This window comes from Podarcis gaigeae (genome assembly GCF_964106915.1).
Source record: "Podarcis gaigeae genome assembly, chromosome: 4".
Lineage (NCBI taxonomy): Eukaryota > Metazoa > Chordata > Lepidosauria > Squamata > Lacertidae > Podarcis > Podarcis gaigeae.
Window position 1 is genome coordinate 99,978,784 of NC_139677.1, and position 26,851 is coordinate 100,005,634.

The following is a 26,851-nucleotide window of genomic DNA, read 5'->3' on the forward strand; positions in this document are numbered from 1 at the left end:
TAAGTATACCTTCACCAAGAAACCAGAGGCCTTCCTTCTGGGTATTGTCGGCCAGAAGGTCTTAAAGAAGGATAGAACATTTTTTATGTATGCAACAACGGCAGCAAGGATACCCATCGCTAAGAACTGGAAAACTCAAGATCTACCCACACTGGAAGAGTGGCAGATGCAACTGATGGACTATATGGAACTGGCCGAGATGACTGGCAGAATCCGAGACCTGGGAGAAGAGAGGGTTGAAGAAGACTGGAAGAAATTCAAGATTTATTTAAAAAAACACTGTAATCTGGTTGAATGTTAAGAAAGGATGCTAGATCATAAATAATTGTGCACCACTAAATTAGAGGGAACTAAGATGACAAGTAAGTTGAGGAAAAATTATAAACCTATTGGAGAATTAACAGTACATAGGAACACAGGAAGCCGCACTTAGGGTCAGGAGTGAGCCAGCAATAAATCACACTGAGCAATGGGAGTTAACTCTTCATTAGGAAGAACTTCCTGGAGAAGAGGAAGTTAAGGGGTGATATGATAGCCATGTTCAAATATATAAAAGGATGTCACATAGAGGAGGGAGAAAGGTTGTTTTCTGCTGCTCCAGAGAAGCGGACACGGAGCAACGGATCCAAACTACAAGAAAGAAGATTCCACCTAAACATTAGGAAGAACTTCCTGACAGTAAGAGCTGTTCGACAGTGGGATTTGCTGCCAAGGAGTGTGGTGGAGTCTCCTTCTTTGGAGGTCTTTAAGCAGAGGCTTGACAACCATATGTCAGGAGTGCTCTGATGGTGTTTCCTGCTTGGCAGGGGGTTGGACTCGATGGCCCTTGTGGTCTCTTCCAACTCTATCATTCTATGATTAGCCAAAATGGTCTGAGCAGAAATGCCAGACCTAATGAGCACAGCAAGTCATCTCCAGCAAGTCTTGCCCCCATGAAACATGAAGGTTTATACCGCCCCACAGCTGCCCAAGTCCCCCCTACTTTCCAGGGCTTTCCCCAAGCAATCAGAGACTGCGTCTGCATCAGTGGCGTAGCGTGGGTTGTCAGCACCCGGGGCAAGGCAAGTACTGTAATTTGCACCCCCTAACCCGTGGATTTGCGCCTCCTAACCTGTGAATCTGCGCCCCCTAACCCTAACCCCCAGATGTTGCGCCCGGTGCGGCCGGCCCCCCCTGCACCCCCCCACGCTACGCCACTGGTCTGCATGAAGCTCAGTTCCGAATTTACATACAGTGTTACCTCAGGTTACAGACGCTTCAGGTTACAGACTCCGCTAACCCAGAAATAGTACCTTGGGTTAAGAACTTTGCTTCAGGATGAAAACAGCAATCACACGGCAGCAGTGGGAGGCCCCATTAGCTAAAGTGGTACCTCAGGTTAAGAACAGTTTCAGGTGACGAACGGACCTCCGGAACGAATTAAGTTCCTCTCCAGCATTTTGGTGAGGTTCCTGGGAGTATTAGCTTTAGACATGGAGACAAATAGAAGAAACCTGTTTGCCGTGCTTCTGAACCCCCACTCAGCTGTCCTCAAAGGGAGCAGCACTCCCTGCTTTCCAGGCCTTCGGTTAATCCAGGCGAAGGCTAAATGCAGCCGCTTCATTAAAGTGTAAAGAGCGGAACAAATGCAGACTAAATCGCTCCTTGTTCTTTCTGTCTTCTTCCTTTCCTATGTTTACGCACCCGTCACTTCAATAATTTAGTGGTGCATTAAAATTAAAAAAGAGAAAAAGAAAACAACCTTTTTGGAGTGAAGTGCTGCTGGGGAAGCAAATCTCTTGTTTGCAAAAAGACAACAACATTCCCCCTGTTCGTACCTGGATCCTTCCCCCAGCTTCCTGGAGATCAACAACACTGTCATTTTATTTGCAAGCCGCCTTTCCATTCTTAAAACTATTGGTGGCAAGGGGGGAAAATAGGCCTAAAAGGAGAATTCCTGGGTGCCAGGATCCAAGTTTTTGGTGAGAGAACCGCCGAAGAGATGTAGAATACAGTAGCAAAATATGCAACAAAATAAAACATGGAAATACAGGCTGTTAGACTTTTAAAATATGACCAAGTACCTTCCAAAGTTCCCCTCTTTCCCTACCACAGAAAAAGACCACACATTCGCTAAGTTAATTGATTTACTTACAAACACTTCAAAGGTCAGGTTCATGTGCTTTTCCACACATCAGTCAGAAAACACAGGCTGTAAAACATGGTTTAGTTTCCTAAATTATTGGTATAGGAACTCAAGAGTGGCTTGTGAAAGTCGTGCAGTCTGAGCTGCAGCAACTAGCTCAAAGCCTCTTCACCTTCTGAAATTCTCTGAAAGTATAACCATAGACTTTTTATCTTCCTCCCAAGGTGAGGTGGTGTGTGACCTAGCCAAGCCTGGCAGGACAGCTTACTCTGTGGCATTAACCCCTTCATGCATTAATTAGACTTAAGCATGCTGCTTAGATGAGGCTGGTTATACCACAAAAACCATGTCAAAGCAGCTTACAACATGGAAATAAGTACACAAGATTGAACAATTTCCACATAAATCATAATAAGATTTAAAAATAAATATTTCAAAAAATCACGATTTTTGTATACTACTTAGATATTTTTAATAGTAAGTTGCTCAGAAATGCAGACAGAGTTATCTGCTGCCCAAATAATCAGAGATGCTTTTCAAAAAATATATGTTTTGAAATTGATCAGTTTTAATTTTAAAAACAACCAGTTAATTGATTACACATTGCAGCACTGGTGGTTGTTTTTTTTTAAAGAAAAGCCGTGATTTAATTGGGGATCCAGCCTCAAATTTATAAAGTGCTTTCTATTGATCCTGCAAGTGCTCACTACTGTAATGGACGGCATTTGAGTAAAGCAAATCCTTTTAAATAAACAGCCAACTTTGCATTTGGTACTGCAAAAGTAATTCTTGGGAGGCAGCAATTTAGCATTTCGGACCACAGGCATTAATCACCCGGTGTTTTAGCACGCCTGCTTTCTTTTGGTTTATAACCCTCTTCGTTGTTCCAGCCCTTCTGGGGTTTGTAAAAGCTCCAGAAATAGCTCTGAGGGTGGACTCTGAAGCCTTGCGCAGCTTGTGGGAACAAGGTGAGTTCTTGCCCTTCCGAGGTCTTTTGTCCTCCAGACTTTGAGCTTTAAAAAAAGAGAAGTTCCTCCTTAGCAAAATAGCAGCAGTCAAATAATTTGGGTTTTGCTGGCGGTTCTGAGGGTGGATTTTTCCATTTTTCATAGAGGTGTTTGGAAATAGCTTTGGGTATGCAGGACTAGCATGATGCCACAAACAGATTACCGTATTTTTTGCTCCATAAGACTCACTTTTTCCCTCCTAAAAAGTAAGGGGAAATGTGTGTGCGTCTTATGGAGCGAATGCAGGCTGCGCAGCTATCCCAGAAGCCAGAACAGCAAGAGGGATTGCTGCTTTCACTGCGTAGTGATGCCTCTTGCTGTTCTGGCTTCTGAGATTCAGAATATTTTTTTTCTTGTTTTCCTCCTGTTATAACAATACCAAGTAAATATTCACATTAAGATACATTTTTTTTCAATTTTGAAAAGTTGTTATTGTTCAAATAATTCAGCATTAATACACACATATTGTGAATATACAAGCATACAAACATACATTTCATACAATCCTTAAATATATAAAAACATACCTACATTCAGTCCCACAGATAGATTTCTCTGAATCTCTATGCTTCTCACTATCCTCTCCATGGGACTTATTGTCAACATTTTCCACTGCATATTATTTCATGATCCATTTTTAAATATCTCTCCATAATGTCCATGATATTTGCTACGTTACAAGTGTCATTAAAATCCTGCTAAGGTGTTCATCTGCTGACAGTGGTCTCCTAAATAAATTATAAATTTCTCCCATTCTTTCTTAAAGTCTTTGTTTTCTCGGCTCCTGAGCTTTCTGGTCAGTTTTGCCATTTCGGCGTAGTCCAGGAGCTTGGTTTGCCATTCCTCTCTGGTAGTGACTCTTTCTTCTTTCCAAACAAGAAGAAGACACAAAACAAAAAAGTACAAATAAAACATGATTACGTACGAAAACTTATACAAAGGTAAAGGGTAAAGGGACCGCTGACCATTGGGTCTAGTCGTGGCCGACTCTGGGGTTGCGGCGTTCATCTCGCTTTACTGGCCGAGGGAGCCGGTGTACAGCTTCCGGGTCATGTGGCCAGCAGGACTAAGCCGCTTCTGGCCAACCAGAGCAGCGCACAGAAACACCGTTTTCCTTCCCGCCAGAGTGGTACCTATTTATCTACTTGCACTTTGACGTGCTTTCAAACTGCTAGGTTGGCAGGAGCAAGGACCGAGCAATGGGAGCTCACCCCGTTGCAGGGATTCGAACCCCCGACCCTCTGATCGGCAAGTCCTAGGCTCTGTGGTTTAACCCACAGCGCCACCCGCATCCCTATAATTGTCAATTACACACACACACACACACACACACATTTCAGTTCTTTTCTTCCAATTGACTTCCTTCATCGTCAACACGGTTCTTTTATCGTTTTTGGTAAACTGTCTCCTTTTTAGTTCATCATTACCTTTTTCTTTCTGTTTTTAACTTAAGTACCGTAAATTATTTTGTAGACGTTAATGGAAACAAGTCCAAGTATTAATTTGATAGGACTACTTTTTAAGACAGTCTCTGTATTTTACCCATTCTTTTTGGAATTTTTGCTTGGTTTGACCCCTGATTGCCTCTGTCAATCTGGCCAATTCAATATAATCAAATAATTTGTCTTGCCATTCTTTTTTTGCTCCCATGGAGTAAAGGAATATTTTCTTATTTTCTCCGGCAATATCTCATCTGACAGATCGATTTGGTACTTTAAATGGGGAGCACTGGTGTTTCTCAAAAGGTGACCTGTTTTGCTTTCAAGAGTGGCAAATTAAAATGGAAAGGTTTGCAGGGATGGTGAGTTGAATTTTTAATTGGACAGAATTTTTAATTGGACAGAATGTCTAGTTCGTACAAGAGAACAGGCCTTTTCTATGGTGGCTCCCCGCGCCAGGTGAAAACATTCCTCTTTGCCCAGGCCTATGACTGTTAAATAATCTATGGCCTTTAAAAGGGGGGGGGGGGAATGGGCTGCCATTATGATGACTATTTTATTGTTAGGCTAAGTTTGTTAGGCTAATTTTATTGTTAGGCTAAGTTTTTATTATATTTTTATCACTGATGTTTTGTACTGTGTTTCTAATGTTGTCCACTGCCCTGGGATCTTTTGCTTAAAGGGCGGCATATAAATTTAATGCATGTAAATGTAAAGAAAAAGAGGGACCATTTTATCACATGTGGTGGGAATGTAAAAAGGTGAAATGCTTCTGGGAGATGATATGCAATGAGTTGAATTTTTTTTTTGAAATATACATTTATAAAGAAACCAGAAGCATTTCTATTGGGCATTGTGGGGAGTGACATAAATGGAAAGGAATGTAAGCTCTTTTTATATGCAATAACAGCAGCAAGAATCTTATTGGCCCAAAAATGGAAGCAAGAAGAGTTACCGACGATTGAAGAATGGAGAATGAAGTTAATGGACTATGCAGAATTAGATAAACTAACAGGAAGGATTCGAAACCAGAACCAGAAATTCACGGAAGACTGGAGTAAATTTATGGACTATTTGAAAAGTAATTGTGAATAACAGACAACGTTTGTAGGGTTGCAAGAAGTTTTGTGAGGAGTATTATTAGAAGTATTATAACAATGGACAAGGGGGAGGAAGATTTGTTAAGAGATGTAAAGGCAATATAAAGTTAAGAAATGCATAAGAAGTGGTTAAAATGGTGGATCATCAGAGGTGCTGATGGACGTCTAAAAAGATTGTATAAGTGATAGGTTTTGTGGTACATTTTATAATTTATATGTTAAAATTAATAAAAAATATTATAAAAAATATAAATTGAATTAATGAATGAATTATAGTTTTAATAATTACTTTAACTGTGCAACGTGTTTTGTTTTATGTCTCTTGCTTTGCAATGGCTGTGCAATCAAACATATGAACAGAATTTTAGGGGATTATAGCAGGCGTCTGTAAGGAAGGAACCCCACTTTTCTTATTAAAGCAGACCCTTCTGAAAGTAAACTTTAGCCAGGGGAAAGAACACCACCTAAAATGGCAACTTTGCTTCTGTTCACCAAATAAAACATTTTCTTGCTTTTGCGAAAATTCAATACACTTGATGCCTCAGAATTAAATTAATCCCCGGGCTCAGAACAATTTTTTAATTGGATCCTTGCCATTGATTTTTACCTGGCTAGTTCAGAAGATTTTAGAAGAAGCAATTAATACTTGTTAAGGCTTGCAGTTAGTCCTAGATGCCTCCTCCTCCGTTCCTTCCCCCTTGATTAATTAGCGCAAATTCTCCCAAATCGGCCAAAACTGTGTGTCTGCACATCGCTGCTCTGTTCCTACTGAAGGTTAACAAAGTTCAAACTGCTGATGGGTGGTGCAGGAATAAAACCGCTAGCACATTTGCAGAGCTAAGCAGCGTCCAGTATGGTTTCAGTTTGGATGGGGGGCTGAATGTTGAGATCCCTTCCTTGCAAGGGGTTGTACTAACTAGAGCAGGGGTCAGCAAACTTTTTTCAGCAGGAGGCCGGTCCACTGTCCCTTAGACCTTGTGGGGGGCCGGACTATATTTTGAGAAAAAAATAAAATGAACAAATTTCTATGCCCCACAAATAACCCAGAGATGCATTTTAAATAAAAGCACACATTCTACTAATGTGAAAACATGCTGATTCCTGGACCGTCGCGGGCCGGATTTAGAAGGCGATTGGGTCGGATCCGGCCACTGGGCCTTAGTTTGCCTACCCATTAATCAGAGGACTATTGGGGTCCGTTCCAGGTCTACAGTTCTATGAACAATCTGCTTATGTATGGATGGGAGGGATATAATGGGGGTAATTGTGCTGGGCCCCAAACATAGAGGGGCCACACCAACGAGAAGAAATTGGTGTTCCTGCTGGTTCTCACCATCTTTGTCCTTTGTCCTACCCCTCATAGATATGCCTCATTTCCACCTGCCAAAGGTAAAGGTAAAGGTAAAGGTAAAGGGACCCCTGGCCATTAGGGCCAGTCGCGGACGACTCTGGGGTTGTGGTGCTCATCTCGCTTTATTGGCCGAGGGAGCCGGCATACAGCTTCCGGGTCATGTGGCCAGCATGACTAAGCCGCTTCTGGCAAACCAGAGCAGCGCACGGAAACGCCGTTTACCTTCCCGCTGGCGCGGTAGCTATTTATCTACTTGCACTTTGACGTGCTTTCGAACTGCTAGGTTGGCAGGAGCAGGGACTGAGCAACGGGAGCTCACCCCATTGCGGGGATTCGAACCGCTAGCTTTCTGATTGGCAAGTCCTAGGCTCTGTGGTTTAACGCACAGCATCACCCATGTCCCTGCTAGGGCTGGATTAAACCTTTAGAGGCGCATAGCACTTAAAATATTTTGGTGCCCCTATACATTCAGGGGTAACCAACATAGCGCCCTCCAGATCAGGCATCTCCAAACTCAGCCCTCAAGTTGTTTTGGGACTCCAACTCCCATCATCCCTAGCTAACAGGACCAGTGGTCAGGTATGAAGTGAGGTTACAGGGAACCAGGCAGAGGGCCTTCTTGGTGGTGGTGCCTGCCCTGTGGCATGCCCTCCCAGCAGATGTCAAAGAGATAAACTGTAGCACCCTGCTTGTGGTTAACGCTTAGCTGGAATGAAATATTCAACGCAGCAATAGAGAAATTAAAATAATAATTTATTTGTCAGACAAATAAATGAGAGGCACAGTGGTATATGGTTACCAAGCTCTGGCCTGGCCTCTTGCCATCCTGGCCAGCATTTATATTCCCTTAATCCAGCCCCCTTTGCTCCTCCTGTGGCTGCCTCTGTCCAATCAGCCTGGTTGAATATTCCTATTGGCTGTTTGCTAGAACCAATCACAAAAGATACACCCATATCCTCCTGTCCTTATAAGGGAGACAAAGAGCTATATATATGACAAATAAGTAATAATATATCTTACATGGAATCTTAATTACCAGCTCACCTCTTGCCCTCCTTGCCCTATTGCCTTCTAAAACAAATGTTTAATCTTACATTTTTATGTTCAACAGATGTCAAGGATCTTGAGTTTCACATCAATATTGAAAGATTTCCTTCATTTGAAAGTTTCTAAACAAATGCCTGACAACCATATATCAAGAGTGCTTGGATGGCGTCTTCTGTCTGGCAGGGGGGCTAGGCTGGTGGCTGACTTAATTTCAGGATAAATACAACTCTTACAACCATATGAAATAAGAATCTAGCATTCCTTAAATCCTTTGCATAATTACATTTAAGCCAATATATTTAAGCTAATATATTTCATTCATTTATCATAGGTAGCCTTTTAAAAGAATAAAGCTTCTCAAAGTAAAAAGGAAGGAACTCAGTAAAAAAACACAGCTTTTAAAATAAACCTCTTCAGTGTACACCTCCCCCCTTTCTCCCTCCTTTCCCAGCCAGCTAGATGCTTCTCCCATTAGCTCTTCCCAACATTTATTGCCTTTTTTAACTCTCTCAGTTTAAGAAAGAAACAGCTTTAGAAAATTTCCCAAAAATGCTCTCTTTTCTTCTAGCCAAGCCAGTTGCCTTTTTCACTGCTCTTGGCCTTTCAACCTTGGAAAGAAGATCTGGCTCATTTTACTGGGAGGCACATTGGTATTATTTTACTTATTTACCCATTCTTAATTGTGTTTTTTCAGCCTTGGGGCAGCATATGTAATTCTCCCTTTTTATGACTTTGAGAATTGTTTTTCTACTATAAATCAATGGGGCCCCCCTTGTCTTAGGAGAAAAACCTCTTGCCAAGGTTCTTTCTGCCTGGCATGAAACATTTGAAAATCCTTTTTTAAAGCTCATTTTTAAATACAAGCCTTGATTGCAATATATAAGCTTTGATAAAAATGCAGGCTTATGATTAGGTGCCTCATTCCCCCCTTTCAAGCTCAAGGACCTTCATCCCAAGTGTCCTTGATAGCTTGACCTTCATCATATTCCTGAGGTAAAGCTCTGTATAGGGCCATGATATGAGGTAGAGTTTCATTTGAAACCATCTTGCTAATTGTACTTCTAAAACATGAAATGATACATGGCATCATACACAAAACCATTACCACTACTGTCAAGAAAAACAAGCAAGACAATAGTATCCCTTTGAGTCCTGTGACATTAGGTAACCAATTGGTGAGCCATCCCATATCCCATCCTTCCCATGTTTGTACTGGGACATGTGCTATATTCTCCATCTTTGTGGCCAACACACGGATTGCCTCACCATTATCAGAAATGTTAAAGCAACAGGCATTCCCTGTCAAGTTCAAGACTCCACATAGGCCTCCCTGCCTGGCAAGTACATAATCCATTCCCATTTTCAGCTGCAAAATGGCGGCTCTACTTTCATCCAACTGTTGTGCAATAAGTCTCAAACTCTGTGCCGTTGCATTGGTTACAAGTTCCACTACTGCTTGCAATCGAATTATTCTGTTTAGATTATAAATAGGATCCCGTGCCCCTTGTATGAGCTCACCAGGATTCCAGGAGGCAGGATCATAATAGGCTATAATGCGCTCTGGCGGCCAATCATCAGTACCGCTCCAACTTTGGGTACTTCCTCCTGCTATATGAGAAATATCAGCATTCCTTCGTGTTCGCCTGGCCGAACTAGTGGGCATAATCCACATTGGTGGTAATACCCAACCCAAGAAACAAGTCCCACTCCATTTGGAAGGGAGCTTTTTGTATGCCCATTCTCCACATATCCACCACAACCATCGGGTCTGAGGTTTTTGGTACGTGGAGTACAGAAGGCGAAATACCAAAAGAGGTAGAGAGTTCACAGTGCAGTATGTTAGATTGCCTTTTTCTGTCACAGTTATGTTCCACACCACTTTCCATGCGTGAATAAAAGGAGGTGCACAGGGCAAGGTATTCCGAGTTCGATAGGTAGTACCGTGTGCCCAGGTATGACTATTCTTAATATAATCCCAAGTATATTGACAATGAGAAGAGCCTATCATGGGAGAATCAGCTGCATCTGATGATTTATGTACACAGAATTCCCCTTGTACAGGTATAACTCGTAATGGTTTAGTTGAGTTCCATCCGGGGAAATTCTGTATTTCTGTTTGGTGTGGCATTTCGCTTACCATACCAATGGCATCTAATGGTATCGGTAATAAGGGCATACCTCCCTCTGAATCATCTGGCCCAAGAGAGCAAACAAGGCAATTGGTCCTATTTGCAACATTGGCTACCATTTCAGCTAAACCTACCCACATATTGTGGTCATGGCTGAATCCATATTTAGCCAATTTGGTCAGATTCAAGGACCCTTCCCCTTCCCAAGGGATCAGGATTAATAATAAAATCATGTTGATGTCTAGTATATGCATTCCTTCCACAAAAGATTACCTTATTGTGATAGCAAATAATTATTAGCCCCAATATAATTCCCCCAGTGACAGAAATGGGGTACCACCAAGACCAAAACATATATCCCGAGGATCCCCAATGAGTAATATCTCTGATAATTGTTCCACAAGGGGGCAGTCAATCAATTGTATTAGAGAATCTTTCCGTTCACAGTCGCTGGTTCAGACGCTCCTCAAGCTTCAGGCGTGCGCAGGTCAGCCAGCTTCCAGGTTGTGGCTGCAGCAGGCCGGTCGTCAAATGTTGCCCGTGACCTAGCCCGTTCCCGGTAGGGCTAGATACAGGGGTTTTTGGAGAGAGTTAGTTTTAAAGGATTAGAGGGGTCACCTTTGCACGTCCAACTGCCTTCGGACTTCTTCAAACGAGAGTGATGAATCCAGGGGGTCACCTCAGCTACCTTCACCGCTGTTGGAGTAGAGAGCAAGACGGTGTAAGGTCCACGCCATTTAGGTGCAAGTGGATCGCGTTTCCACTCTTTCACCCATACGCTATCGCCAGCCTGGAACTGATGAATCGGCTCGGCAATGCTGCACGGCGTGCGTTCGAGGGCCCACCTGTTAAGAGAAACAAAAACACGGGAGAGAGATTGCACTTGTCCCTGTGTCACATGATCTCCTATTTGTTTAAGGTCAGCTGGAATATCCTGAACAAAGGAGGGCGGTCTCCCATACAGGAGCTCAAAAGGTGACAACTTAAGTCTTTTTGTGGGTGCACACCGAACACGAAACAGTGTTATGGGTAACACATCTACCCATCCCAATCCCGTTTCCTGGGTTAATTTTGCCAATTGGGTTTTCAGAGTCCGATTCATTCTTTCAGTTTTCCCTGAACTCTGAGGCCTATATGCTGCATGCAGTCTCCATTTTACTTGTAGGACTCGACATACATCTTGTACTACTTGATCAATGAACGCTGGCCCATTATCACTTCCAATGCATCTAGGTAATCCAAACCTTGGGATCAATTCAGTGAGGAGTCTCTTAGTTACCTCTCGTGCCTTTTCAGTTCGGGTGGGAAAAGCTTCAACCCATCCGGTAAGAGTATCTACAAACACAAGGAGATACTTGAATCCCTTAGAAGGGACCAGCTCTGTGAAGTCCACAATTAGGCTTTCCATGGGGACATATCCCACATGTTGGATTCCAGGAGGTTGTATCGGTCCCTGCCTGGGATTGTTTTTAGCACAAAGAACACATTTCTGTGAAATGCAAGTTGCTAATTGTGATAGATTAATAATATACAACTTCCGACTGAGACTCTCTCTGGTTGCAGTACCGCCAAGGTGAGTAGATTCATGATAATTTCTTACAATTGTGCCTGCTAGATGATGAGGTACATAAATCCTATTGTCCGGCAGGATCATCCAACCGTCCTTCACAACCGCTCCTTCCTGTTCAGCCCACTTCCTCTCTTCTGGGGTATAGTGAGGTTTAACTTCTTCTGGAACTACCTCTGGTATGAGGGCTGCTATAAATCCTCCCACAGGCTTTTGGGCTGCCTCTCGGGCTGCTTTGTCAGCAGCATGATTTCCTCTGGTTATTGGATCCCTTCCTCGTCCATGACCTTTGCAGTGCATTACAGCAATCTGTTCTGGAGCCCATACTGCTTCTAACAGGATTTCTACTTCAGGTCCATATTTCAAGGCCTTCCCGTGGGCTCCTATTAGACCTCTTTCTTTCCATAGAGCTCCATGTGCATGCAGGGTTAAGAAGGCATATTTAGAATCAGTATAGATGTTTGCCTTACATCCAGCTGCCAATTGCAGAGCTCTAGTTAAGCCTATAAGTTCAGCCTTTTGTGCTGATGTGCCAGCAGGCAAAGCTTCAGCTTCCACAACTTCCTCATTGGTGACCACAGCATATCCTGCTCGTCTGGCACCTTCATGAAGGTAACTGCTACCATCCGTATAATATACAACATCTGGATTTTTCAATGGTTCATCTTTCAGATCAGGTCTACTGGAATAAACTTCATCCATTACTTGGAGACAATCATGTGATTCCTCATCATCTACCTCTGGTAGGGGCAGCAAAGTCGCTGGATTGAGCATATTCACTACTCGTAGATGAATCCTGGGATTTTCACACAATAGGCCTTGGTATCTAGCCATCCTTGGGTTCGTTAGCCAATAACTACCCTTATATTCCATGAGTGTCAGAACAGCATGAGGTACATTCACATACATCGTCTGGCCGAAGGTAAATTTATCAGCTTCTTTGACAAGGCTTGCAGTGGCCGCTACTGCCCTTAGGCATGGAGGCCATCCTTTTGCTACTGAGTCCAATTGTTTTGACAAATAAGCTACTGGACGGTTCCAACTTCCTAATCTCTGGGTCAGGACTGCCGCTGCAATCCCATTCTGTTCATGTACATACAGCTGAAAGGGTTTTTCCGAATTAGGCAATCCAAGGGCTGGTGCCTCCATAAGTCGTTGTTTGATAACTAAAAAGGCTTGTTTCTGCTCAGGTCCCCATACGAATGGGTCCTTTTCTGCACCTCGAGTGCTTTCATGTAAGGGCTTGGCCAGACTGCTGAAATCAGGTATCCATAGTCTACAAAACCCTGCTGTTCCCAGGAATCCTCTAAGTTGTTTTCTTGTGGTAGGTTCCTTGATAAGGCAAATAGCTTCTTTCCTCTCTGGTCTCAATGCTCGTTGTTGGTGTGAGATGTCAAAGCCCAAATATTTGACCTTTTCTAAACATAACTGTGCCTTTTTCTGGGAAACTCGGTAGCCAGCTTCCCAGAGCAAGTGGAGCAGTTCCTCTGTCCCTTCTTTACAGGTATTAAAATCCTTTGCCGCTAGTATAAGATCATCTACATATTGCAGAACCACCTTTTCTCCTGGTATTGAGGGGTAACTTGTTAGATCCCTCGCCAAGGCAGTGCCAAATAAAGTTGGGGAATTTTTGAATCCCTGGGGCAATCTTGTCCAGGTTAGCTGGCCTTTTGTTCCTGTCAAAGGGTCTTCCCACTGGAAGGCAAATATAGGTTGGCTCTGTGGTGCCAGCCGGCAACAGAAGAATGCATCTTTCAAGTCCAATACAGTAAAAAATGTTGCTTCTGGTGGGATCAAACTCAACAAGGTATATGGGTTTGGTACATTTGGGTGCAAGGTCTCGATAGCCTGGTTTACGAGCCTCAAGTCCTGCACTGGCCTGTATTCATCTGTCCCAGGTTTTCGAACAGGCAAAAGGGGTGTGTTCCATTCTGATTGGCAAGGCTTAAGCAGACCATATTTTAATAGGCGGTCCAAATGTTTCTGGATGCCCTCTGCTGCTCGCCGGGGTAAGGGATATTGCTTTACAGATACAGGGGTAGCCATAGGTTTTAGGGTTACTACAATTGGAGCTATATTCTTAGCCATTCCTGGTGGGCTATTTTCGGCCCATACTCCTGGTGGCACCTGTAGAGTTCGGAGGAGCTTGTTTAATTCTGTATCCAATGTGGGTTGGACTTGCAAGGCTGACATTAGGCGCCATGATTGTTCCTTAGGTACTGAGAGGGTAATTATTCCTGCTGCTTTTGATGGCAGTTTCATTTCTGGACCTCGAGGAGTGAAGGTGATTTGGGCCTGCAATTTGGACAGCATATCTCTGCCTAAGAGAGGTATTGGACACTCAGGTATATACAAAAACTGATGGGTTAAACGATGTCCCCCAATCTGGCATTCCAAAGGTTGGAGGAAAGACCTCTTAGCTGACTGACCAGTGGCACTTTTAATGACTACACTTTTGGATGCCTTTTTCTGCAATAGTTCTGGGAGTACTGAGTATTCAGCCCCAGTATCAATCATAAAGTCTATTAAATGGCTCCCTAATTGAATCGTGACCGTGGGCTCCTGGAAGCCTAACTTTATGGAGTCCGGTCGTTCCTAGTCTTGAGTAAAATCCTCTTCTGCCAGTCCAATGAAATTGTCTCTACTCTGTCCTTGTCCTGGTCTCTGATATCTTCCATTTCGGATCATTCCCCGTCCCCGTCCCTGGTTTCTTGGGCCGGAGCCTGGGCCTGGGCCTGGGCCTGGGCGTACTTCTTCCAACCTCAGGGGTTCAGGACACTCCCGCTTCCAGTGACCCTCCTTCTTGCAATTTGCACATTGATTCCTTCCCAGTGGTGGATTCCTTCCTCGCCCTCTCCCTCCATTTAAGGGGCGGTGGTCTTGCTTCACTGCTGTGGCTAGCATTACCATCTTTTCCTTCTGCCACTTCTTCTTCTCTTGCTTCTCAGCCTCATCCCTATTCCGATAAACTCGGCGTGCAATGGCCATAATTTGGCTCATCAGCATCCCTTCCCATCCTTCTGATTTCTGAATTTTCTTACGAATGTCAGAAGCGCACTGGGCCACAAATGTAGCAGTAATCATTCTGCTGTTTTCAGGGGCTTCAGGGTCAAAAGGAGTCCATATACGATAGGCTTCTTGCAGCCTCTCTAAAAAGTCTCCTGGACTCTCATTTGGTTTCTGTTCTACTTCTGAGACTTTAGACATATTAGTGGGCTTCTGGCATGCCCTGCGGATACCTTGCACAAGTGTCTGGCGGTAGGTGGTAAGTCTGGCCAGATGAATTCCATTGTTTGGATCCCAATTAGGATCTTCCAAGGGAAAGTTATCTTGGAGATGACGGTCAATATTAAAAATATTTCCCACTCTGGCCTGCTCACGCAAATATATCTGTGCCTTTTCAATTATGTCTCTCCTTTCCTCAGTGGTGAAAAGAGTATTTAGGAGCTGGCGACAATCTGTCCAAGTAGGACTATGAGTATTTACTATTGAAGTCACCAAGTCCATCATAGCCTGAGGTTTTTCTGCAAAAGATGGGGTGTGTGTTTTCCAATTCATCAAATCTGTAGTTGTGAATGGAATATATTGCAGGGTCGAAGTTCGAGGTGGCCATGGTCCGGGTTGCCCGTTAACCAGCGCAGGCTCCTCAAGTGCATCAAATACTCTTCTAAGAGGGGCTACTACGTGATCTTTCTCTTCGCTTTGCTCTAGGGGCCTCAAATCATAGGGGATGGTATTTGTCCCAAGGCGTTCTTTTAGCAGCTTTATACGCCTGGCTGTATTGCTTGCTGACCGATTAAGGTCTCCCTGTAACTTCTGTAATAATTCTCTAGGACTTGGATGTACAGGGGTTTGGGGTGGGCAATCAGTTGTTCCACTAAAGGAGACTGTAGATGGAGGTCTATTAGGAGTCACAGGTGGAATAACCACTTCTGCTTGGGCTTTATTATAGGACTCCAATGCCTCCTGAAGATATTTATCATAATCTATCAAGGAATCAAGCTCTATGACTCCACTCCCATTATTCATTCCACTTTCTTGCCTTGGGGTTACAACTGGTGGAGTGTTTGGATTAGGCTCCCTTCGATGTGGAGCATAGGGTGGAGGTGGAAGCACCTCTTCCTCTGGTCCCTCAAAAATGGGTTTGAGTTTATTTGGCAAGATTCCTTTCCTAGCTTCAGCTTTTACAGCCAATAATTTGCATCGTTTGACTTTGCATTTCCTTATCCATGGAGGATTTTTATTTAATGTGCTCAGCCAGGAATCTATATATGGAAATTGTTCTGGGCACCCTCCAGTTTCTTTGGCGATGTTAGACCAAAGTTTGCTTACTAAATTTATATCAAAAGTTCCCTGAGATGGCCATTCAGTATTTTGTTTCGGCCATTCTAGTTCACATAACGTTCTCAAGCGCTCTGGCGTCATTTTGACTCCATATGCCCCTGAGAAGGCTTTCTTAAAATTATTTAACATACACTCAAGAGGTGTATTTTCCCCCTTTGAACCCCCAACTCCCATTGTATGGCCCTGTGAAGTATCCACTCAGTCACTCGCACACACACTTCGTGAGTTTCCTTGCCCAGATGGAGTCGCCTCACTGGGAACCGAAGTACTGCCCACTCCACACTCAGGTCAGCTACAGATTGCTCTGTACTTTCTCACACATACAATGCGCTAGATACTTCACCACACTCTACCTCCCAATCCTTCCCTTTCCCTACACCAGATCACCATCTGATGTACCCAACCACCTAGCGTACTCAGTTTCCCCTTACTGAGACGCAGAAGTTTGATCAAGACTTCTCTTCCTCCTAATTAATTGGAGGGCCAAAAATCCCTTTGTGCACTTACCCTTGGTTGGTTCCCTGTTTCCCCCGGTCCGTCGCCGCCAATGAGCAGGGTATCAGACAGACGAGTCTTCTGCGTTCCCCCTGGAAAAATTTACCAGTGCGCGCTTTGGGTAGGCAGTTGTCCTCTCTCTTGTACCCTGCCCAGTAGGGCGAAGGGGCTGCGTTCCAGCAGACCACTTATCCGAGTCACAGGGGCACCATAAAATGTAGCACCCTGCTTGTGGTTAACGCTTAGCTGGAATGAAATATTCAACGCAGCAATAGAGAAATTAAAATAATAATTTATTTGTCAGACAAATAAATGAGAGGCACAGTGGTATATGGTTACCAAGCTCTGGCCTGGCCTCTTGCCATCCTGGCCAGCACTTATATTCCCTTAATCCAGCCCCCTTTGCTCCTCCTGTGGCTGCCTCTGTCCAATCAGCCTGGTTGAATATTCCTATTGGCTGTTTGCTAGAACCAATCACAAAAGATACACCCATATCCTCCTGTCCTTATAAGGGAGACAAAGAGCTATATATATGACAAATAAGTAATAATATATCTTACATGGAATCTTAATTACCAGCTCACCTCTTGCCCTCCTTGCCCTATTGCCTTCTAAAACAAATGTTTAATCTTACATTTTTATGTTCAACAGATGTCAAGGATCTTGAGTTTCACATCAATATTGAAAGATTTCCTTCATTTGAAAGTTTCTAAACAAATGCCTGACAACCATATATCAAGAGTGCTTGGATGGCGTCTTCTGTCTGGCAGGGGGGCTAGGCTGGTGGCTGACTTAATTTCAGGATAAATACAACTCTTACAACCATATGAAATAAGAATCTAGCATTCCTTAAATCCTTTGCATAATTACATTTAAGCCAATATATTTAAGCTAATATATTTCATTCATTTATCATAGGTAGCCTTTTAAAAGAATAAAGCTTCTCAAAGTAAAAAGGAAGGAACTCAGTAAAAAAACACAGCTTTTAAAATAAACCTCTTCAGTGTACACCTCCCCCCTTTCCCCCTCCTTTCCCAGCCAGCTAGATGCTTCTCCCATTAGCTCTTCCCAACATTTATTGCCTTTTTTAACTCTCTCAGTTTAAGAAAGAAACAGCTTTAGAAAATTTCCCAAAAATGCTCTCTTTTCTTCTAGCCAAGCCAGTTGCCTTTTTCACTGCTCTTGGCCTTTCAACCTTGGAAAGAAGATCTGGCTCATTTTACTGGGAGGCACATTGGTATTATTTTACTTATTTACCCATTCTTAATTGTGTTTTTTCAGCCTTGGGGCAGCATATGTAATTCTCCCTTTTTATGACTTTGAGAATTGTTTTTCTACTATAAATCAATGGGGCCCCCCTTGTCTTAGGAGAAAAACCTCTTGCCAAGGTTCTTTCTGCCTGGCATGAAACATTTGAAAATCCTTTTTTTAAGCTCATTTTTAAATACAAGCCTTGATTGCAATATATAAGCTTTGATAAAAATGCAGGCTTATGATTAGGTGCCTCAAAACAACTACCTGACATTTAGAAGACATCTGAAGGCAGACCTGTTCGGGGAAGTTTTAAATGTGTGACATTTTGATGTATTTTTAATCCTTGTTGGAAGCCGCCCAGAGTGGCTGGGGAAGCCCAGCCAGATGGGCAGGGTACAAATAATAAATTATTATAATATTATTATTGCAGCGAGTGCAAAACACGGGGGGGGGGGGAATCCACACCATTGGTGGCTTTCTACCTGCAAGGTTGTTCTTTTGTCTGAGTTTTCTCATTGAAGGGTTGAAAGCCATTCTAAAGGGCTTGCAGAATCGGCCGCCCCGGCGTGTGAAATGGGTTGGCCTTCCTCATCATTGACTTTCAGGAGGAAATACTGTGCAGCTTACAAGTTATTCTCTGCGATATACTCACATTAACCAAAGTGGATCTGCTGGGGTTCAGAAACTCAGTTGTGATTCCTGCGTCGCAGGGGGTTGGTCAAGATGACCTCTGGAGGGCCCCTTCCAACTCGGATGATAATCTGCAGACAGCTTTCCCCCCCTTCATTTGCACATAGCAACCCCTGACTCAAGGACTCCTAGTTTCCTCGGCGTGCATTTCCCTTTCCATCCGTCCGTAAAAATGGTTCCTCTTCTTCCTCCCTCCTCTCCTGCAATGCAGAGGCTTGTTCTCATTCCGGTCAGAGCCTTCAATCAGTTTTATAACCCCAGTTCCTCTGGGTTTAATGCTGGGGACAGATAGGAGCAGCTCACCTTTGCAAACACATCTTCAGCATCTCACGGTTCCTGCTGTGTAGATAACAGGAAGATCTCTCTCTTTCGCTCACACAGTCAGCTTGCAGCGGCCTGGAAGATTTATACCCAACTTTGCCATTTTCCACACTGCACAATTCTTACCATGCAGGAAAAGCAGCTCATCTGCCACATCTCCCAGTGCCCTGATCTGGCCAGTGATCCATGCGACGCTCACCTCCAGGCTTGACTACTGTAACACGCTCTACGTGGGGCTGCCCTTGAAACTGACCCAGAAACTCCAGCGGGTGCAGAATGCTGCAGCGAGGCTCCTCACGGGGTCTCTGCCATGGGAGCATATTCACCCAGTGCTTTTCCAGCTGCAATGGCTCCCGGTGGAGTACAGGGTCAGGTTCAAGGTGCTGGTTTTGACCTTTAAAGCCCTAAGACCCACGTACCTACGGGACCACCTCTCCCTGGTATGTCCCACGGAGGACCTTAAGGTCCACAAATGACAACACTTTGGAGGTCCCAAGTCACAAGGTGGTTAGATTGGTCTCAACTAGTGCCAGGGCCTTTTCAGCACTGGCCCCGACTTGGTGGAACAAGAGACCAGGGCCCTGCGGGACTTGACATCTCTCCATAGGGCCTGCAAGATGGAGCTGTTCAGCCTGGCCTTGGATTTGGACTCAGTCTGACCCTTATGTTTCCCCCCCCTTATGGTTTTGATCTATGGGCTACTTTTAAAATGAGGCTGCATTTTAAATTGCATTTTAACCTGTATTTTAAATTGTTTTTTTTCCTCCCCCGCCCTATGTTTTTATTGTAATTTTACTAGTATTAGCTGCCCTGAGCCCGGCTCTGGTTGGGGTGTGTGTAAGTAAGTAAGTAAGTAAGTAAGTAAGTAAGTAAGTAAATAAGTAAATAAATAAATAAATGATAGATAGATAGATTAGATTAGATAGATAGATAGATAGATAGATAGATAGATAGATAGATAGATAGATAGATAGATAGGGTCTGCCCCACACTATGTGCTCCACCCCCCTCCCCAGCCATTTTGGTCTCTTTACTCAGCTCATCGGTCCAGCTTTTCCACGTGTAACAACACCTGGCTTGTACCTGTGCTATTTCAATGATAATTTTTATTAAATTTTCTGTTTTACAATTTCAAATGAACGTTTTACGAACTTTAAAATAGCCAATGACTTCCCCCTTTTTCTCTTTCCACGGTTCATTTTACATATCATACATCCCTGCATATTTTACTATAACCATTCAAATCAATTTCCCACTTTTACATCCATCAAAAATTACTTATCTTAGTGCTGCCAGCGTTTTCAGCCGTATATTTTTGATGTTTTCCAATCTTCTTTAAACGTATGTTCTTCTTGCTCTCTTATTCTAGATCAGGCATAGGCAAACTTGGCCCTCCAGATGTTTTGGGACTCCAACTCCCATCATCCCTAGCTAACAGGACCAGTGGTCAGGGATGATGGGAACTGTAGTCCCAAAACATCCAGAGGGCCGAGTTTCCCTAGGCCTGTTCTAGATGTTAAATCTGCAAGTTGCACACATTCTGTCAACTGAAGTTGCTAGTTCTCTTTGGTTTGGACCTGGCTCACTTAAATGTGCTGCTTCCGGGTCATGTGGCCGGCATGACTAAGCCACTTCTGGCGAACCAGAGCAGTGCACAGAAACGCCGTTTACCTTCCCACTGGAGCGGTACCTATTTATCTACTTCTACTTTGTGCTTTCGAACTGCTAGGTGGGCAGGAGCAGGGACCGAGCAACAGGGAGCTCACCCCATTGCGGGGATTTGAACCGCCGACCTTCTGATCGGCAAGCCCTAGGCTCTGTGGTTTAACCCACAGCACCACCCGCATCCTTCCTAAAATTCTATGAGCATTGTAATATTGAGGATGTATATCAAACAAGCGTGTGTGTATGTGTGAGATTGAAATGTATGGATGATGAAGTGGAAGAACTGGACATTGCTTTGGTTGATGGTTTTGTTTTTACTAGATGACCCTCAAGATGCTTCCTGCCTCTACGATTCTTGATCGTATTGATCTGTAAGTCACCCCAAGAGCCTCTGTCCGAGACCCTGGAGAGCAAATGCCGATTGGTCAAGGCAATACTGAACTGAGATGGGCCAAAGGTCCGATTCAGGGTAAGACAGCTGCTGACATTCAGGTTTATAGGTAAAGGTAAAGGGACCCCTGACCATTAGGTCCAGTCGTGACCGACTCTGGGGTTGCGGCACTCATCTCGCTTTACTGGCCAAGGGAGCCGGCGTACAGCTTCCGGGTCATGTGGCCAGCATGATTAAGCCGCTTCTGGAGAACCAGAGCAGCGCACAGAAATGCTGTTTACCTTTCCGCCGGAGCAGTACCTATTGATCTACTTGCACTTTGACGTGCTTTCGAACTGCTAGGTTGGCAGGAGCAGGGACCGAACAACGGGAGCTCACCCCGTTGCGGGGATTCGAACCTCCGACCTTCTGATTAGCAAGTCCTAGGCTCTGTGGTTTAACCCACAGCACCACCCTAAATCCCTTTAAAAAATTGCCCCACTTGTTCAAGCTTGATGAAAGGCAATGCCTCAGCATTCAATATGCACTAAGCCACACCCCATGATTTAAAGCCACTTTTTATTATTCAACATTTTATACATAATAAATACAAAGTTTTACAGCCAATATAAAGAAAGCATTCAAAGTTCTGCTTTCAAGTGTACTGTCGGTGTACACAGTGATATGTTCTATTGCATGCCCTGTATGAAGTTTAAAAAGGAGGTGTATTTTTACAACTTTTATTTTTTAAATAAAAATTAGCAGCTCTTACAGAAAATATTTTTAAAATATAACTAAGAAGATTTTTTTTTTAAATAACACTTTCTGAATTTTGAGAGTCTGGGTAACACACACAAAAAAATATGCGGGGAAACTGGCCAACCAAATGGAACATGTTGATATTATTGGCAACGTTTTTCATGAAGCATTTTAAAATGTATGCAGTACAGCTCTTTAAAAAATTGGATTTGTGTTGTTTTTTGTTTTAAAAAAACTTAAGAATAAGTTTGATAAACATTTTTTTTTAAAAGACCTCAAACAGATCAACAGGACAGAATTAGCACCCCCCCTGCAACCCCCCCACCCCCTCCCCCCAAAAATTCTTCACAGGAAATCTGCCAGATATTTGGCAATTGCTGCCGAAGGCGCTTTTAGGCTTCAAACAGCTCCTCCCTTGCTCAGGCCAACCAAACGAAAGGGAAATAAAAAAATTGGCAAAAACAGTCATATGTCCAGAGACCCAGCCAAGATTATTTGTGCAAAGTTTTAAGATGAAAATCTCACCAAACGGTTTCACGAAATGCAGCCACGGAATTAAAAAAGGGAAAAAAAAGGAAGATGTACTCCATTAGGCAACAAAGTGCGGAAACGGATTCTAGGTTTTACTCGCTTTGCAGGGGGCCGGGAGGGTTGGCTGGAGAATGAACATACAAGAGCTCTTTCGACAGGACTGACGTTTCAGCTCCAAGAACATTTCTGTAGGTGGTTTTTAAAAAAATATATATCCCAGCCCTTTGGTTGGAAACGACTTGGGACGGAATTTGATTCAAATGGTTGCCCCTTCTTCCTTTTCCCTCTTGAGTATTGCCCCTCAGAGACTAATTCCACCCGAAATACTTTTCCTCCCCCTTATTTGACTGTTATTCAACTACAAAACGACCGCCTCTCTTGTAAGTCGCAAGTGGCTTTCGCTCAGAGAAACCGGGGTTTGGAAGGGGCCTCTCCGCCGTGCCCCCCCCCAAGAACATCTACTTTCCGCTCTCCGCCCTCAAAAGTGGGGTGACGGAGATGGCAAGACCCCAGGGATGGACTTTTGAGCTTGATTTGGGGAGGGCAAGGTTGCCATTCCCCTGCCCCTAGTCCCAAGTGCGGGGGGGGGGGGGGAGAGAGAGAGAGGCAAGACGGAGGCCTTGTTTTCGATTTCTTTTGACCCGGTGCCATTTTCTCTGCCAAGCAGGTTTTTCAGATTTTTTTGCAGAGCTGGCTGGGGGTGGGGAGATTATTCGAAAGCCTTTTGGAACAGAGGCAAGCAAAACGGGTGCTGCAGGCGGGAGGCGGCAACGGCGCCGCTGGGCCTCTTTCAACGCCGTTGGGGGTGAGGAGGAGAAATCAAAGGGCTGTCCGTCTCCAGCCGACATCGCTGCTGCCCCCTGGGTCTGAGGCTGGCCGTTGGGCTTGGCGCGGCGTTCTGAGCTAGCACTACCCAAAGCTAAAGCTAGACACCACACGTCAATATTCTAAACATTTAAAACTTCTTCACTCTAGCTGGATGTTCCAGTGTCCAAAAGATACTGCTAATGTCAAGAGAGCAAACTACGCAGCAAAGACTGGGGCCAGGAGAGACACAAGTACAAAAGGAGGGGAGGGCGGTGGGTTTGGGTGGGTGGGGGAAACCCTCTCAAAGAGGAAATGAACAGCTAGTTCCAGCTCTACGGTGAGAATCCTGCTTATTCAGTTTTACCCTAAGAAAAACATGTCGTTGCTACTAAGTCAGCATTTCTGTAGTAGTAGATACTCTATTACTAAATGCGCTGCATAAATATCAATACAAAAGGAACGTTCAGCGCTGGGGTTTCGCGGTTAATTACGAAAAGAGGTGCGCACGGAAGTAATTAACCCCAATAGGATCTGCAGTGCTTTAGTTGTAGGATTGGGTTTTTTTGTTTGTTTGTTTCATCTTTTGTTCGGGGCAGGGGAGAGAAAGGGGGGGGAGAGAGAGGAGCCAGCCTCTTTTTTAACTTACACTTGTGTGCATCCCCTCCTCTGCCATACATTCTGATTAATAAACCTAATCAGATAAGTAACACTACTTGAATAGGAAAAAGGATTTTTTTTTTGACACATTCCTATGGCAACAGTAATATACTGTACTAATGCACATGGTTTATGTATGCAAGACTATGGGCTGGCCTACATGCCCTGCTTCCACCTTGCAGAAATGTATTCCTGTGGTGACTTTCTGTTCCTGCTGCAGCCCGCAAGCACCGCTTAAAATCGCCATTTCCCTCGTCAAGAGGTCTCAAGGTGTCTGATGCGACGAGGAAGGGGACCTTAACTCGTGGTGCTACACGCTGCAACAGTTATGGGGAAAAGTCAACCTGCAGAACTGTTGCCGCAAGGGAAGCTGCGATCTGTAGACCGGCTGTAAGCGGCACGGAATGGGGAGCTCCCAGAAGCCTCCGCTGGAAACTGAGACGGCCAGCTTTTCAGCTGCAAAGGCGTTCCTCTGCTTGATTTTGTGCTAAAGGAGTAAGGATGGCAGATATATAAAGTGGAACCAAACAGCAACAAATTAAAAGGCACAAAATATTAATGACCGTGGGAAGAAGGGGCCACCGCCACGTCAAGGGCCCTGGAGAATCCTCCCGCTTCTCCTCAAGTCTTTTTTAAAAAAGTCTCTTCCATCATCTTCATCATCATCAACATGCAAAGGTGCCCAAGAATGAGAGCGGACCAAACATCGCCAACATTTGGCCTTGATTGTAGAACTACTGCGCAATTCGTCCCTGCTGGTCACACCAAGGTGATTTCAACATCCTCAATCTTCTCTGTCGGCCTGCGATGCTGCGTGGGAGGGGGAGGGGCAGCTCGCACCTGAAACAAAACCGAGCATGAGAAACCAAACTGAGCACAGAGCCAACCATGGTCCTCATGCATGCAGTTTAAGAACAGAAGAGCCTGCTGGATAATAATAATAATAATAATAATAATAATAATAATAATAATAATAATAATAATATTCGCACCCCGCCTATCTGGCTTGGTTTCCCCAGCCACTCTGGGCAGCTTCCAACAAAGATTAAAAATACATCAGAGTGTCACACATTAAAAACTTCCCAGAAAAGGGCTGCCTTCAGATGTCTTCTAAAAGTTTGGTAGTTATTTTTCTCTTTGACATCTGGTGGGAGGGTGTTCCACAGGGTGGGTGCCACCACCGAGAAGGCCCTCTGCCTGCTTCCCTGTAACCTGGCTTCTCGCAGTGAGGGAACTGCCAGAAGGCCCTCAGCGCTGGACCTCAGTGTCTGGGCTGAACGATGGGGGTGAAGATGCTCCTTCAGGTCTACGGGGCCAAGGCCTTTTAGGGCTTTGAAGGTCAACACCAACACATTGAATTGTGCTCGGAAACGTACTAGGAGCCAATGTAGGTCTTTCAAGACCGGTGTTATGGCCCACCTAGACCAGCATCTAGCTCCCCCAGTGGCCGACCAGGTGCCTGTGGAAAACCTGCAAGAAGGCCAGCGCAAGAGCTCTCTTCTCCCCTCCTGCGGTTTCCAGCAACTTGTATTCAGAAGCATCGCTGCCTCCACGGCTACTAGCTATCAATAGCTCCCTCCACCACAAGCTGCCGCTGGTTGGGGTGCTCAGCAAAGATCTTGGTGGGTTTCTCCCTATTTTACTTGCGGTGTACTTCCTTATTTACAGCAGTGGTGGCGAAGGGTGCCACAAATCAAGGGTAAAGTTACGAGATGGTTTGCCTGTTGTGCCAGGAGAGCTAAATGGAGCCTCCCATCTATTCAGTCTGCTTCTGAACATGAGATGCTGTGGCTATAGCAACAGGACTACTGCTGCTATGCCTCAAAGGTAAAGGTCTAGGGACTTCTGACCATTAGGTCCAGTCGTGACCGACTCTGGGGTTGCGACGCTCATCTCGCTTTATTGGCCGAGGGAGCTGGCGTACAGTTTCCGGGTCATGTGGCCAGCAGGACTAAGTCACTTCTGGCGAACCAGAGCAGTGCACGGAAACGCCGTTTACCTTCCCGCCGGAGTGGTACCTATTTATCTACTTGCACTTTGTGCTTTTGAAATGCTAGGTTGGCAGGAGCTGGGACCGAGCAACGGGAGCTCACCCCGTCGCAGGGATTCGAACCACTGACCTTCTGATTGGCAAGTCCTAGGCTCTGTGGTTTAACCCACAGCGCCACCCGTGTCCCTGCTGGGTTTTTATGCAAGCAGGCAGCCAACCCCTGTTGGAAAGAGCGTACTGGGCTAGCTAGATCTGTGGTCTGACTTAGCGTGGCTCTTCTTAGGTTTTTCATGTATCTGATGCCTTTCACATTTGGGGTGTGAAAGACTGGACGCCTCTCAGCATCGCATCGTGGAAAGAGGGTGATCCGCGACCAAACTCCTCTTCTACCCTCGTCCCTGGGATCTGCTTGACTGCTCCAGCACAGCCTTGATGAGGGGGGGGGGCAGGAAGAACATGGTCCTGTCATTATATACCACTTCCTGCACATGCTCCCTGCCAGCACTCAAAAATCTTGCAAGGTTCCTGAGCCCCGTGGAGTCACAGGACTGCGCCACTGGCACCACGACAATTAGTCTGGAATCACTTGCTCTCTGGTCTACTGTACTAGGGAGCAGGAAGTAGAGGAACAGAGGAGAACGGGTCTCACCCTGTGCCACAACCAATCTTACAAGCCTCTTATCCAAGAAGACTCAGCTACCCATGGCAACCGTATCTCAGGCTGGCCACCAATGAAATGTAATGACAACGTTCTGCCCAAAGGTGCAGCGTGCAGCAGACTGTTTCTAGTCCAGTTTGTGTTTGGCCCCAGTCAAAGCAACAACACTCAATTTCTATAGCTCTGCGGTGCGTTTGGAAAACTTACTGGTCTTAGTTTGCCATACGAAGTGCTTTCGGGAAGAGGTCGTGGTGGCTGAGAGAATCCAGGAGAGTTTGCAGGGTAGCTGTTTTCTGAAACTGGTGGGGAGTGGGGAGAGAAACAAAACAAACGTATGTCAGGACTGGTGCAGCTGCAGGTCAGCACAGAGACGAGCAGTAAAGCTGATCCTTTATTCAAGGAAACAGAATACGAACAGATAAAGCTACGAGCAAGACTGGCCCCTGTAAAGCAGTTGCCAGAACTGACGATCTGTGCCTCCCACTTCCTCCTTAGTCACCTCCCCGTCCGGCTGTTTTCCCAGCAGTCTTAAACTCTGCTGGGAA

General features: G+C 44.7%; 1 protein-coding gene and 1 long non-coding RNA gene across 9 annotated transcripts in view; both read right to left on the reverse strand.

Annotated features, from left to right (window-relative positions):
* The window catches only part of LOC310844042, a 207,123-nt gene that overhangs the window by 4,487 nt on the left and 175,785 nt on the right, over positions 1-26,851 (reverse strand). The window lies entirely within an intron of this gene.
* The window catches only part of FCHSD2 (FCH and double SH3 domains 2), a 149,568-nt gene continuing 144,183 nt past the window's right edge, over positions 21,467-26,851 (reverse strand). For 4 of the 8 annotated variants that reach the window (XM_083736592.1, XM_083736591.1, XM_083736587.1 and 1 more), the window contains exons 19-20: positions 26,514-26,599; positions 21,467-24,498 (exon numbers count right to left, since the gene is read on the reverse strand). In XM_083736592.1, the coding sequence (XP_083592718.1) occupies positions 24,418-24,498; positions 26,514-26,599 (167 nt within the window). In that variant the 3' untranslated portion in view covers positions 21,467-24,417. Of the gene's footprint in view, positions 24,499-26,513; positions 26,606-26,851 lie in introns of all 8 variants that reach the window. The other 4 variants (XM_083736590.1, XM_083736588.1, XM_083736586.1 and 1 more) reach the window with 2 other exon arrangements.